We start from the raw sequence: 14,148 nt of genomic DNA, 5'->3' as shown, positions 1-14,148 counted from the left end.
ATTCTCATATTATATTGATTGTTTGTAGACCAAGAACAAGCGGAACGAATCCGGAAAGGGAATGATCAAGTTTCTTAGGGTTTCAAGCTTGTTTAGAGGTAGGTGATGGTTGTGATTCTATGATTGTGTGATGTATGCTTGTTCTTGCTTCATTATGTTACTTGCATATGTATGAATATTGCGATGTTGATCACACTTGTTGTAAATGAGATAGATAATTGATGAATGCCATGAAATCATGACTTAAATGTATGATCTGGATGATATACTTGTGATTGTGATTGTGGTGTGTGAATGGGATCGATTGCCACATTCGGCATAACTAACTTGGATCAGTTGCCACATTCCGACATAAAAATAGAATCGGTTGCCATGTTCCGGCATAAATATGGGATCGGTTGCCACGTTCCGGCATGCTAACTGTTTGGGTTGGATTCCATGAGAGGACCAATGATTTGACATAAAATGTGAAGTTGTTCTTTGTTCGTAAATGTTGATAATATTGTTTATGTTGATATATATGCATGTGATTATAATGTTGTTTGACTTGTTTATGTTGAACTAGTGGGATAGCCGCGTGATCCTACCAGTACACTGTGGTTGTGTACTGATTTTGCACATGCTCTTATTTTTGTTGATTACAGGGCATCTTCAAGCGGCTATTGATAGACCTCGCTTAGAAGATCACTGATCGTCACTTCGAATTCAAGGGTGAGCCAATTCTTCCGGGCTGCCATGGAATTCTCTTTCGTCTATGTCCACCATTTTTGGACTTAGACATTTGTTTTAGCTAGTTGAGTAGTTCATTAGTTGGGGTTGCATCCCTACTTGTTTAGACTTGGTTCATTGTTAGATGGTTTGGTACATTGATTTTCAGGTTCTAGGTTATTTTTCCTCATTGTTAGTTATTATTGTTAGACTTTTGTTAGAGTTTATGGGAACTCTATTTTTAAATCCTTAGTGTTTGACTTTAATATCTTAGTTATTGCTTAAGTTGCTTGGTTTGGGTTGTAATAGTGATTCTCCCATCGGAGAGTTAGTATGGGTGCCAATCACGATGGTCTGGGTCGTGACAAAGTTGGTATCAAAGCCTAGGTTCGTTGATCTCGATGTACCAAAACGATTCTAGTAGAGTCTCGCGGAACGGTGTGGGGGCGCCTTTACTTTTCTTAGAGAGGCTATAGGACTTTAGGAAATCTCTATTTTTCTCCTGTCTTCTTTCGTGCTATGACTTGATTCCAATTGGTATCTGGCGATTCAAATTGGTATCTAACCCTGTTCACTCTTCTGTTCGCAGATGGTTAATACTAGATTCAACGGCGTCATACCCATAGCTCCTGTCAATGCTCCGGTTGAGGAATCTGTAGCGAGAGGTCGCGGTCGAGGCAGGGGTAGAGGAAGAGTTAGGGGTAGAGGTCGTGGAGAGTAGAACCTGCTGGAAATGGAGATCCTGTTGAGAATGCTTCTATGAATGAAAACTCTCCTGCGCATCATGAAGAGATAGAGAAGAATGTTGATGTTGATGTTGAGGATTTGGGACAATAGGGAGAGGTGCAGGCTGAGACTACAAGTGTTCCTCCTTTGGATCTAGTGTTAGATCAACAAATCATGTCGTTCTTAAATGGATTGGTTGATCCTGGAGTGCTTCCTTCTGCTCAAGCAACTCAAACTCCTACTAATCCTTCTATTGCTAGCACTGCGCCCAAGGTGGGTGGGACTGGAGATAATGATGCTTTCTTCCGTCCTTTGTCCGATTCTGTTATGATTGGTAATGAGCATGAAATGTTGACTAAGTTTCTGAAGCTAATGCCTCCTGTGTTTCTTGGTTCTGAGAATGAGGATTCTTATGAGTTCATTATGGATTGCTATGAGAGGCATCATAAACTGGGTATTGTTCATCAGCATGGGGTTGAGTTTGTGTCTTTCCAACTTCAAGGTGAGGCTAAGTAGTGGTGGAGAGCTTATTTGGAATGCAGATCTTCTACTTTACCTCCACTTACTTGGACCCAATTTCAAGCTCTTTTTCTAGAGAAGTATGTGCCTAGGACTTTGAGGGATCACAAGAAAGATGAGTTTATGGCTTTGGAGCAAGGGGTATGACTGTGGCTGCTTATGAGGCTAAGTTCCATGCTTTTTCTAGATATGCTACTCAATTGATGACTACAGAGGAAGAGAGAATCCGGTTATTTATTAGGGGATTAAATTCTGAGTTGCAAGTATTATCTATTCATATGACTTCTGCAGGGAGAAGCTATAATGAGGTGACATACTGTGTTAAGAAAGTGGAGGGGGAGGGGGGGGGGGTGAGGCAAGACGGTCAAGCTAAGGCATATGCAAAAAGGGCCAAGAACTCAGGTAACTTTCAAGGTTCTTATTCCAATGGGTCCGGAAGACCAACGCTTGCAGCCAAGCCAATTCAGTCCGCTATGCCCGCCTCTACAGGTGGAGAGGGAGTGCTCAATTTGGTACTGGAAATCTGAGGTGCCTCCGCAACGCGGACCTGGGCGCAATTATTTTCCCGATCTTTTCTTCCTCTCCCAAACTCGATTCAACTCATACCACTGCAAATCTATGGTCAAATTTCACAAATTCTCGTGAAATAGAACACTTTCAGCGAAACCCACACAAAGAATTATCAATTAACTCAACTCATTCGTAAACTTTTGCCTCAAGAACTCAAAACAACACTCCATTACCAATTAAATTCAAGAACTTCTCAAGAACTCAATAATTCAACATCAAGAATGAATTCATGGGTAAAAGATTACATGATTGGCGTGAGGGCGAAAAAACCCAACACTATGGAAGCTTACATACCTGAAGGAATCGAATCCTTCATGAAAATCCTCAAATTCGAAGAACGCTTGAACTTTCTATCTTTTTCTCCTCTTGAACTTTGCCCTAGTTTCTTGAACGCTTCAGCTTGAATCCCAATCTACGTTCAACTCGAGAGGATAACAAATCCATGAATGAAGAGAACAAATCCTTGAACAACCGCTTGTCTATCTTAGAAGATGAGATGAAAGAAATAAGGAAACTGCAAGAGTTCTTCGCTGCTCAACAATCACATGTCCCACCTACGACATCACCTGTTTCAACTGATGACCGATATTTTTCTGTTGACCAAGTAAGTAACAATATACTTGACTGTTCAATTTAGTTTGTTGATTTGTATAGTCATTTTCTACTTAAACTTTTTAGTTAAGGACAAACAGAAGCTACAAGAAAAAGAGAATATTTGAAAGGGAACCTTTTCTTATCAGTCAATCTACGAATACACACAAAATTCATAGGACTCAATCTGCCGAAACTAATAGCCGCCAACCATAATTTTATAAAATGAATTCAACTGATGACACATAAGGATCCCAGTTGTGTCTGTATAGCAGAATGAGATGGAATATTTGACATGAAACTTGTTCTGATTGTGTTGGAAGTAAAATCGTTACATTGTTTTGATCTCGTCTTCTTATTACAAGTTATCGGCACCTTCAAAATTCTATAGTTCCTGATGTCCATACAATATTTTAGATATTTTGGGGTGTAATCTATAGTTCTCATCATGTTGAACTTAAACACTAATATTTCTATAATTTTAGATTTAACCATTGCATCCCTTAACTTGATAGTAATTAGCTAACCATATGAAAAGAAATAGTACTTACATAAATAGCATACCAACACATGCGATGCAACTCTTCAAATTGCCTAGATCTACTCCACCTAGTATGCTAGGAAGTAATAACGGAGGACAAGAAAAAGGGAGGGTTGGGGGTTCAAAAGTGTAGTAGGAAGAATCTAGCCCTGTTAGCTAAGCTAGCTTGGAGGCTACTTAGGAATTCATCTACTTTGTGTGGTAGGACCCTCCTTGCAAGATAAGCAGGGCAAGAAGGGCTCATAGGCTATGAAAACCAAAAAAAATTGAGCAGTCAAAATTAAGACGGGTTGGGAAATATGTAAGCAACACCTCCAATGGGCTGTAGGGAATGTATCATGTTGAGTTTGTATTGTTATGAATATATCATGTTGAATTTGTATTGTTAATTCATATTTGACAATAATACAATTCTAAAAATAATCCAAATATATCATACTTCAACACACTTAAATTAATTGAAGATTATATATTTCTCAATCTAATATCATTAAGATCAAAAGAACATGAGACCAAAAAAATACAATTATTGGCCCTTTTCTATTTTGGAAACTATTTTTGTATTAATCAACCAGTTCTATCAATTCAAGAAAATATTCTACTCTTCAACACATCCAAAATCAAAGTTTCATTGCTGCAAAAAGAAAATGAAGTAATATTTCATGCATAAATATGTCTTAATTTCCATTTGTGGGTCCTTGAATAGCCATAAGTCTCTTCAAAAAAATGTTGAAGTCTTCATCTCTACTCAACATACTTATCCTAACATTTCTTGACTCACTTCCAAATCTACTTCCACTCCTTGTATGAATCTTGTGTTCTTTAAGAAGCTTTTCACAGTCCTCCTCTTCACCTCCATTGCAAATTAGCCATGCAAATGTTGTTTCAAAAAACAATATGAATTTCAAATTAAAAAGAAGTTAAATTATTTTTTAGATAGACTAAAAGAAAATGTTACATTGTAATAATTACCAGGGTGTGATTCATAAAAGTCTTTTGTGAAAAGGCAATATTGAAGAGGGTATTTCTGGAGAACAAAAATGGCATTGGCCATAACAACTTGTCTTAACCTCTTCCACCTGTCAGTCATAAGAGACCGACTATATTCAAAGAAATTTTCCATTTTGGGATCCAAACAGCTATCAGAGATCACTTCAAGAATTTTAGCAGCTCTGAGTTGAGCTTCTTTTGATACACCAATTGTACTAATCTCCATGAACTTTGTCATCTTCCTTGCCACCTCTTTGTCCTTAACAAGTGCCCAACTACATGCAAATCAAATTATAATTGGTGTGAAATTGAAATTTGTAAAATTCTAAAAGTTCATATCGAAAGGGGAGCGTAGGAACAATGGTAATATTGTCTCTAGGTAACCTATAAGTTTGAGTTGTAGAATTAGTCACTCATACTTTGAAGCTAAGAATAGTTGTTGATGTGCTTGATTTTGTGATTGTGACCTCACTTGTAATTAATGTTTCAAAAACTTACCCAATTCTAGAACCAGCATGGCCAGTACATTTGGAAATAGTGAATAGCATAACATCATGGTTGGCAGGTGAGGTAATAGCAGTGTACTGTGGCCAATAATAAGCTAGATCATAGATTAATTTGCCTTGATCTCCATTAACTACAGGCTCTCTTATAACCCCATCAGGATTATTTGGCGATGTAATAAACTCAATATAAGGTCCATTTTTCTGAAATGTTATTGCATCTCCTGCCCATTTGTGTAGTCCCGACCTCACAAAATTAGTCACTTCTGGATATGCCTGCAAAAAGACAAAAATTACTAATAATTAATCAAAAAATCTCACTTTTAAATTTGACTAATTAGGTCACATGATGTGTTCCAAGAATTATAATTCATGTTGTACTTAAGAGTGTGACCTAGTGATCACTGAGGTGGATTAAGAAAAAAGAATGTTATATTTATTGGACCTAATATGTACCAAGAACCATGTGACTAATTAATAAAGAGCAGGCACTATACTGCAAATCTTTGCATGAACCATGTTCCTATATATATGTTTCTTTAGGATACAATCAACATTGTCTCAGCGAGAAACATGATATGTTAGCATAAGTGAAACATTATTAAACACCTTGTTTCGTTTACTTTTAATAGGTTAATTAGAGATTGATCATCATTAGACATGTAAAAATAATATCTAAAGTCAAAAGGAATCATTAGCCTTACTGAGTCTTAAACCCTTAATGTATAGCGCCTTCTTATAGCTTACCACTAATTTTTATCAAAACATAGGCTAGGACATCCATCTCAATTAAAATAAAAAATATATCGTACAAACACGTACCGAATAAAAAGGTGTAGCTGAAACTACACTGATTGGCTCAAGTTGATCAGCTGGAGAAAGAGCATAAAGTGCAGCCTGCATAAGCTGGCTTGATCCAGTGCCAACAATAATATAATGATCATCCACAATTGCATTTCCAACCACATTGTGTAGCCTCTTAATTTGTTCTTCTAGTTTTGACTCCAAGAACCAACACAATCTCTTACCATTAGCAAAATAACTCAATGAATTATCACCATTGAATGTTATGTCACACTTGTTCCCTATTTTACTCCAATACGACTCATACATTGTTGGATCACCACTACACACACAACAAAAATCAAATCCCAAATTAGTACTCCAACAAAGAATTGAGCAATTTGTAACATTTCTATAAAATTTTGAAAATGGGCCTAATGTCTACAAACATAATAAAGCACTCAACATTGAATAAATAGAAATTGGTGATTTCATATATAAAAATTGAATCAAGAGGATTTACCATGACCATAAACGTATAACTTATATGAAATATTCTATTGAAAAATGAATTAGAATTGTAAAAGAATACTCACTAATCTAGATTAATAGTGGTGAAAGTGTCCTTAGTGTCATTTTCTGGAGTTGCACAAGGGACTGAAGAACCCTTGGTAAGACAACCATCTGTTCCACATATTTTTCTCTTTTTTTCTTTCTAAAATCTAAAATCAATCACAAATAAATTTATGGGAGAAAAAGATAGATTTGAGATCTATCGATAGGGAAGGACACAAGTCTAATTGCCACAAAAATCATTTTTTTAATTAATACACAAAATTTTAAATGGATTATCTTATTAATTGCACTTGATGTAATAAAGAGAATAAATCCTGAAGTATCTATATGGAAAGCTGCCACATGGTAAGTGAAATTAATACAATTATTAAGGTAGTAATAATTACATAACTTAGTAATTACGCAATATAGAAATTACATAAGTTTGTTAGTCTATATGCTTGGTTGCATAAATATAATTACACAGTTAAATTAATTATAAAAAAAGTTATTTATCAAAAAATTAAAATTAATATTTGATAAGTACATGACTTAATAAATGATATTATATTAAATATTTAAGACACATATTAATTTTTGAAAATATATTAAAATATAATCGAATATTTGTAACTAATTTTGTATAAAAAATAAATCATATATTTTTTCAAATAAATAATATTTTAAATTTAATTAATTATAAAAATGAAAAGAACATCATGGACTAAATATTTGATAAAATATTAATATTTATAAATATAATGTCATAATACTATTCATTTATCTTTTTTAAATAAAAGATAATCTATCAATTATAAATGAAAAATGTAAAAAAGGAATGTAAAATAACAAGTCAATAATACTGAAAGAGTATAAATTGAAATAAAAAATATAACCTAATTATTTCAAATTCCCAAAAAAAAAAAAAAAAAAAAGTTTAATATGGTATTTTTATGTCAAATTTCAATATAGCATAAAATAAGTGTAAACATTAAATATAATTCAAAAGTTTTTTTTTAAGAAATAATATATATATATAATTCAAAAGAAAGAGAAAACATAGGTCCATAACATCATTCAATAATAAAACTCTACTTTATCATGGCATAACACCAAATTTAGTACAAGTATTTAATCATGTGAAAAATACATTTACGAATCTCGTGATCAATCTTAAATATTTTAAAACTATCCAATCTAGACCGGGTTGGCTCAGAGAGTTTCCCAAGACTCGAAATTACTAGTAGTCAACCAACTAAACTACTAAAATCCCCAGGTTTTCTCTTATAACACAATTAGAATAATTATAACATTTATATAATTTTTGGATCACAAAATTTGCATTCATTTATTTCACTTTAAAGTTTTTGAAAGTATTAAATGTAGACTAAACCAATTTCTACGAGTTACAATAATGATACACACCTAAGTAACCATGTGATCAATTTACCATTTGTATCACATATTTATGCTAAATGTTTCCAAACCCATCCGAACTATCTAGGAATTTAACAAAATTCTGTAGACAAATTTCAGATAACTATCTCGAGCTACTAGAAGTTTAGGAACATGTCTCGGACTTCTAAAGTTAAAAACAGTTGTGTCATTGTAATTCTGAAAAGACTTTCTTTTATCGCTAAATTTTGTGTTAGTCAAAAATCATCACATAAATTAAAATGGTGGGAGTAGCAGAAGTAAGCTGCACATGGAACTCTAAAAACAATATTGACTTAAGTTACAAACTTTCAAAACTTGCAAACTCTTTGAAAACACATCCGACCACCTTTTAAGTCATAAATAGATATAACCATAACCAATAACCAATACTATGAAAAGTGTCAAATAGGAAAGAAAAAAAGGCGAAATATATATATCGATCTTGAGGATTATTACATTTATAGACTAAACTTGTTGTGAAGTATGCATAAATGTTCATTTTGAACCTCCATACCCTAACATAATGAAACTTGACTGACTTCTCTAGAGGGCACAAAATATAATAGAGCGTTAAACATTAAGTACATCAAAATTGGTGATTTCATATATAAAAAATTGACTCATGAGGATTGGTTAAGACCATAAGCATATATCTTATATGAAACAGTCTAAGAAAAATGAATTACAATTTTAAAGGAATACTCACTTATCTAGAACAATAGTGGCGGAAGTGTCCCTAGTGTCATTTTCTGGAGTTGCACGAGGGGCTAAAGAACAGTTAACAAGGCATCCATCTATTCCACTCATCTTTTTCTCTTTTTTTCTATATTCTAATGTAATTCTAATTCTAAAACCGTAAATTAGGCACAAATAAACTTATGGGAGAAGAAGACAGATTTGAGGTTTATAATAGGGAAGGAGACAAGTAATCTTTTCGAATATAGAAAGGAAACTAAATTTGTGACTGTTGGGTTTTAAAAGTATGCATGAAAAATGAAGAGCTATATGAATGAATAATGAAGAGTTGTGAATTTTTTTAAGAGTTGTGACTTTTATGAAGTGTTATCATTTTTGGGAAGAGTTGTGACTTTTCTGAAGAGTTGTTCTATTATGAAAAGTTGTGACTATTCCGTAAGGTTGTAACTTTTATGAAGGGTTATGTCTTTTTGACTTTTTCCAAAGGGTTGTGACCTTTCCGATAAGGCACAATAAACACTTGTTCCCACTACTCTTTGTTGTTTATAAATAGAGGTGTTTCCTCTTCATTTTCAACAACAAAATTTTTGGACTTCTTTTTTCTACTACTAAATCTAGTATTCTAATTAAGTGTACTTTATGGTTATTGAATGGTTCGTGAATTTAGGTAACGATACACCGGTGAGACCTCGGGTACTTGAGGGGAGTAATTTCCTTAAAGACACACTATGCATTCAGTGGACTCAATTTTCTTCATTAAGAAAAAATATTTTTATACTATTTCTAATATGTTTCAGGTTCTATTTTCTTTACTGGTATTAAGTTTCTAGTTTTGAAAATTCTCTTTAGATTTTATTGTTTCTTACCAAGTTCTTCAAAGTTATTGTTTCTTACCAAGTTCATCAAAGTTATTGTTTTAAGCATCTTAGAAATATAGGTGGAACAAACAATTTTAAGAAAATTATTATACTGTTGGATTTTTTTTTGTTCTTTCGATTGAGGGAAATAGATCATGGAAGTAGCAATCTGTGTTCGTCTTATAATTTATTTTGGACAGATTTTTGGATTGGTGCATGACATATTGTAAAAGTCATTGTCGTGGTATTTATATGATTCTGATATGTTTAAGTATTATAAAAGAATCTTAGAGTTGATGCGAGTTAAATAATATGTTATTGGCATATTGTCTTCATAATTTATAGTGTGTTGTGTTAAAGTTGGGTAGATAAATGCTTTTGTGTGTGTTACATTCAATAGTGTAGGCATCTTTCAATGATCTTGATTCAAAGAATCGACCATGGATAAAAATTCAAGTGACGTTTGACAACAAGAAAAGTGACTTGCATAACATCATTGATGCCAAATAGATATGATTCAATGAGAATAAAAATCAGATTCTATTTTTATTTTCCTTTAGACACGATACTACTCTAATTAAATAGATAAATTAATTGTAAGCAAACTAAACAGTTAATGAGTAATAATATAACTAGCTAAATAGAAATATTTACTTCTAATATTTGTATATGATGGTTTAAGTAAATTTTATGTTTTGATTCTTTTCAATGTGATTTGGATAAATATTCATTAGACCGACAATTTATGACATTATTTCCTCTTTTACTATAAGGAAATAATATAATTAAGTATGATATTTCCCAATCTTGTATATGAAGGTAAGGCAACAAGTCTTCCTCTTTTTTGGTTATCTATACATTTCACTCAACAAATTTTGGGTGAGATTAATATATATATATATATAAAGCATAAATTAACTCAAGATTAAGTATATTTTTCAAGTCATTCTTTACTCTAAAAGTCCAAGAAGATATTATAACTATTTGATTTTTTTGGTTATCCTATAAATTATAGTGTGTGCTAGAATCACTAAATGCAAACGTTTACTTTGGAGGTGTTATAGATCTCTTATTGCCTAGCAATTATGTTAAGTAATCTGATTATGCAATTTTTTTTTTTTAAAACTCCACCTTCCCCTATATATATGTAACATCCTGCCTTAGAAAGATCTAAATTTAGAAAGAACTAATTTGAAAAGAGCTAATTTTAAATTTGTTCGACTAAAGCTTAAGTTGTGAGGTTTGGGTCAACTACAAATGATTATAACTTTCAGTACATGATGAGTTTGTTGGCCTATAAGATATCAAATGAAAGGCCTTTGAATCATCTTTCCAACGCCACCGAGTTTGCTAAATTTTGAGTTCGAATGAGGGAGATATGCCCATTCGAAGTCAGCCTGTCCAGTTAAGAAAAGTTACCCGGATTAATGAGGGGTATTTTGGTCTTTTCCTTACCCAATCAGCTTAAAATATTTTTAGTAATAATTTTGGGGTCAAATCTGATTTGGGTCAGTTTTCACAATCCAAAATATGCTCGGAATTTTGAGAAGAGTTCAAGAGGAGAAAAGAGGAAAGCTTCAAGGCGTTCGTCAAGGTTCTTCAGATTTGTCGAGGAATTTCGCCAAGGGTTGATCCCTAAGAGGTATGTAAGATCTCATAGTGGTGGGTTCGTTCCCCCACACGCCAATCATGTGATTTTAAATCCGTAACTTCATTCTTGAGGTTGAATGATTTGAGTTATTGATGAGTTTCTTTAAGTTTCGTTCTTAAATCGTTAATGATGAGTTTGATGAGTTCTTGAGATGAATGTTAGGAGTTTGAGGGTTGTTTTTGAGTATATATTTGTGTACTAATGTTGGGTATTCGATTCTAGGTGAATTAGGGCAAAAAATCAAAGAAGAAAATTTGTAGGAAAGTTTTAGGGAGATGTTAGGGCGGCACGCCCCAGATGCACAAGAAGGTTTGGGGCGGCACGCCAGCAATGCGCTAGAAAGAGGCCTCTGAAGTTCAAGGGATGGCGCGGTGCGCCAGCAGTGTGCAAGGGTCGCCTGGCCCCACCCTTTTTCTGTCGTTTGCTCTGTCTAAGTTCTTTTAATGTGTACCTTTACTCCCTTCTGATTCTAACTACTCTAAAATACATTTAAAAATCTAGAGATCCTTCGTATCATGAATGAGAATTCTTGAATTCATAATTCAAATTCAAGGTAGAGTTAAGAGTAAAGTCTTGAGAGTTCTTTCGAGTCATTTGAGAAGTCTTTTATAATTTTTTAAAAAAACTTGTTTTAAGACTTGAGTACTTGAGTTTGAGGATGTGGAGAGTTGAGTTTCATTTTTCAAAATGAATATATGGGAACTAAGTATTCCCAAGAGTAAATGTTTTTACATTTAAAATGAGAGGAAACATCGATTTCCAAATGAGTTCATGAGGAGTTTTTAAGTATAATCTCTTGTAAGAGAACCTTTTAAGTAATAATCTCAAAGCTTGAGGATTAGGAAATGTTTTTAAACATATGATCTGAGTTATAATTTTGAGAGTAGTATTGAGCACCGATATGGGGACGAGTTCATACAACTCGAAGTCCTCATAAAACATGTAGCCAACGTGGGTAGAAAGAGTCATAATTTTTAGATAATTTCTTATTGATTTTTAAGCATAGCTTATTGGATCCTATTAGTTGAGGATGTCTTATACTCCGGCAAGGTATATGACAGTTCTGGCAGCGTGGGCGAGACATTGTATCATCACATAGCTCATAGTGATTGTTGTCAGTTAGAAAATCTCCCAAATTGAGTTATTTTGTATCTTTACATACAAACTCATTTATTATTGTAATTTTAAGTACATTGAGTTTCTATCTACTGTTTTAAATGCTTTATATGAGCTGCATCTTTATTGTTGTTTTTATACTGCATTGAGTTGAGTATCCATGAGTTGAGGTTGAGTTGAGTAGAGTTGAGGTGAGTATTTTCCTTCTTTCCAAGTTCAAGCTTTTATGTTATGTTTAGTGTTCCCCTTACATGCTCGTACGTTTAATGTACTGATTCAATTTAACCTGCATCGTTTCATGATGCAGATACATGAGATCAAGGTCATCAATAGGCGCTTCGTTGATATCATAGTAGTTCAAGTTAGCTTTGGTGAGCCTCCTTGCTTCCGGAGGATCCCTTATTTATTTCCATTTATTTCAGTTTTGTTAGGATGATGGGGGGTCTTGTACCGACATCCCTCATAGTAATAGAGGCTTCATAGATAGACAATAGTATTTGAGGAGTCTTTCTTTCATTTCTCTTGTTAATGTTTTTAAAACTGTGAGTTGAACACTTATGGTCATTAGAGTATTTTGAATTAACTACTTTATTTATGAGTTGAGTTGTTTGTGTGATTTTATTTCACTTGAGTAAGTCTTTGATACGCTCAAATTATATCTCCCTAAAGAAGCATAAGCGATCGTTATCAAGTAAAGAACCCAATTTGTAGGTTGGGGTCGATCCCACGAGGAAAATGGTTTAGACTTTACTTTAACCAACAATTATATTCAATTAGTCAAATTACTTCCAGAAACAAGTAATTAAAAAGGGGGGAATTTGTGAAACAAATTGTAAGAAGTCAGTAAGTAATCAGTAAACAAGAGTCAATTTTGGTTGTTATCAAGATGAGAGAATTAACCAGGGTATACGTGTTCCCCACAAGCTCATAACGTAGTAATCCTAGTAATAGCAATCCTTTCCTAGTGTACTACATGCAAAGTGATAAGTTAGGTATCTCTAAATCCTTAGTCCGGCATCTAGAGAAGTTCCAGAACCCTAGTTGTGGGGTTTAGTTACCCATAATCATATGAACACAATTCATTGTTTTAGATAAAAGAGTTATGAACTTACGTAAGAAGAATAATAAACCCAGAGATTCAACTTGAATTGCAACACCCAAAATCTTCAAAACGAACTTAGGAAATCAAGAATTTCTAGGGTTGTAAAATTGATCTCCCTAGTCAAGAACTAGAATAAAAGTAATAAAAGCCAACCCCCAAAAACGAGGTTTACATGTCCTATTTATAGAAAACAAGTCCTAAATTAAAAGGAAAAAAAATAAGGAAAGTTTGTTCAGGCACGCGTCTTCATTCCACGAGACTGACTCACGGACTATCAATGGATCTACGGTCTGTGAGTCCCTTCCGTCAGCCAGGACTTGGAGAATATTTGACGCATCTTCATTCCACGAGACTGACTCACGGACTATCAATGGATCTACGGTCTGTGAGTCCCTTCCGTCAGCCAGGACTTGGAGAATATTTCAGCTTCCAAAAATCAGCTTTTCCGAAGGAAACGACGGAAATGCAGGACGGACCGTAGATCCGTCAATCCCCCTCTGTAGCTCCACACTTGGAATTTTCAAAAATCAGGTAGTGGAACCCTCGCAGTATCAATCTACGGATCATCAGTACGGTCCGTTGATCCATCTACGGACCATCAATGGCCACCGTGGTTCCACACTTGGTCAGATTTCCCTGATTTGCCTTCCATGCCTTGCCTCCTGATCTATGGTCACCATCTACGGAGCGTCAATGGACCTACGGTCCGTAGATCACCTCCGTAGATGCCCTTTTCTGCATTTCTTTCAGCGGTCTCTTTACTTCAGCACTCGAACATCTTTCCTGCAAAATATGATAAAAAC

The 14,148-nt window shown here is 34.0% G+C and overlaps 1 protein-coding gene across 1 annotated transcript; it reads right to left on the bottom strand.

Moving 5' to 3' along the window:
• Positions 1 to 4,332: 4,332 nt before the first annotated feature.
• Positions 4,333 to 8,730, bottom strand: LOC102588841 (L-tryptophan--pyruvate aminotransferase 1-like). The gene is made up of 5 exons (XM_006341277.1): positions 8,630 to 8,730; positions 5,971 to 6,274; positions 5,144 to 5,424; positions 4,628 to 4,920; positions 4,333 to 4,535 (listed from the first exon to the last, which is right to left on the bottom strand). The coding sequence occupies exons 1-5, from the start codon at positions 8,728 to 8,730 to the stop codon at positions 4,333 to 4,335; spliced, it is 1,182 nt and encodes a 393-aa protein (XP_006341339.1).
• Positions 8,731 to 14,148: the final 5,418 nt, after the last annotated feature.

This window comes from Solanum tuberosum, unplaced genomic scaffold (assembly GCF_000226075.1).
Source record: "Solanum tuberosum cultivar DM 1-3 516 R44 unplaced genomic scaffold, SolTub_3.0 scf00025, whole genome shotgun sequence".
NCBI lineage: Eukaryota > Viridiplantae > Streptophyta > Magnoliopsida > Solanales > Solanaceae > Solanum > Solanum tuberosum.
Note: the sequence above shows the minus strand (reverse complement) of the source record. Positions and strands in the feature narration are given on the sequence as shown.

Coding starts and splice junctions, on each gene's coding strand:
- LOC102588841 (XM_006341277.1), bottom strand. CDS start 8,730: ATGAGTGGAATAGATGGATGCCTTGTTAACTGTTCTTTAGCCCCTCGT. Junction 6,275..8,629: donor GCCACTATTGTTCTAGATAA/GTGAGTATTCCT, acceptor TTGTGTGTGTAG/TGGTGATCCAACAATGTATG. Junction 5,425..5,970: donor CAGCTACACCTTTTTATTCG/GTACGTGTTTGT, acceptor GTCTTTTTGCAG/GCATATCCAGAAGTGACTAA.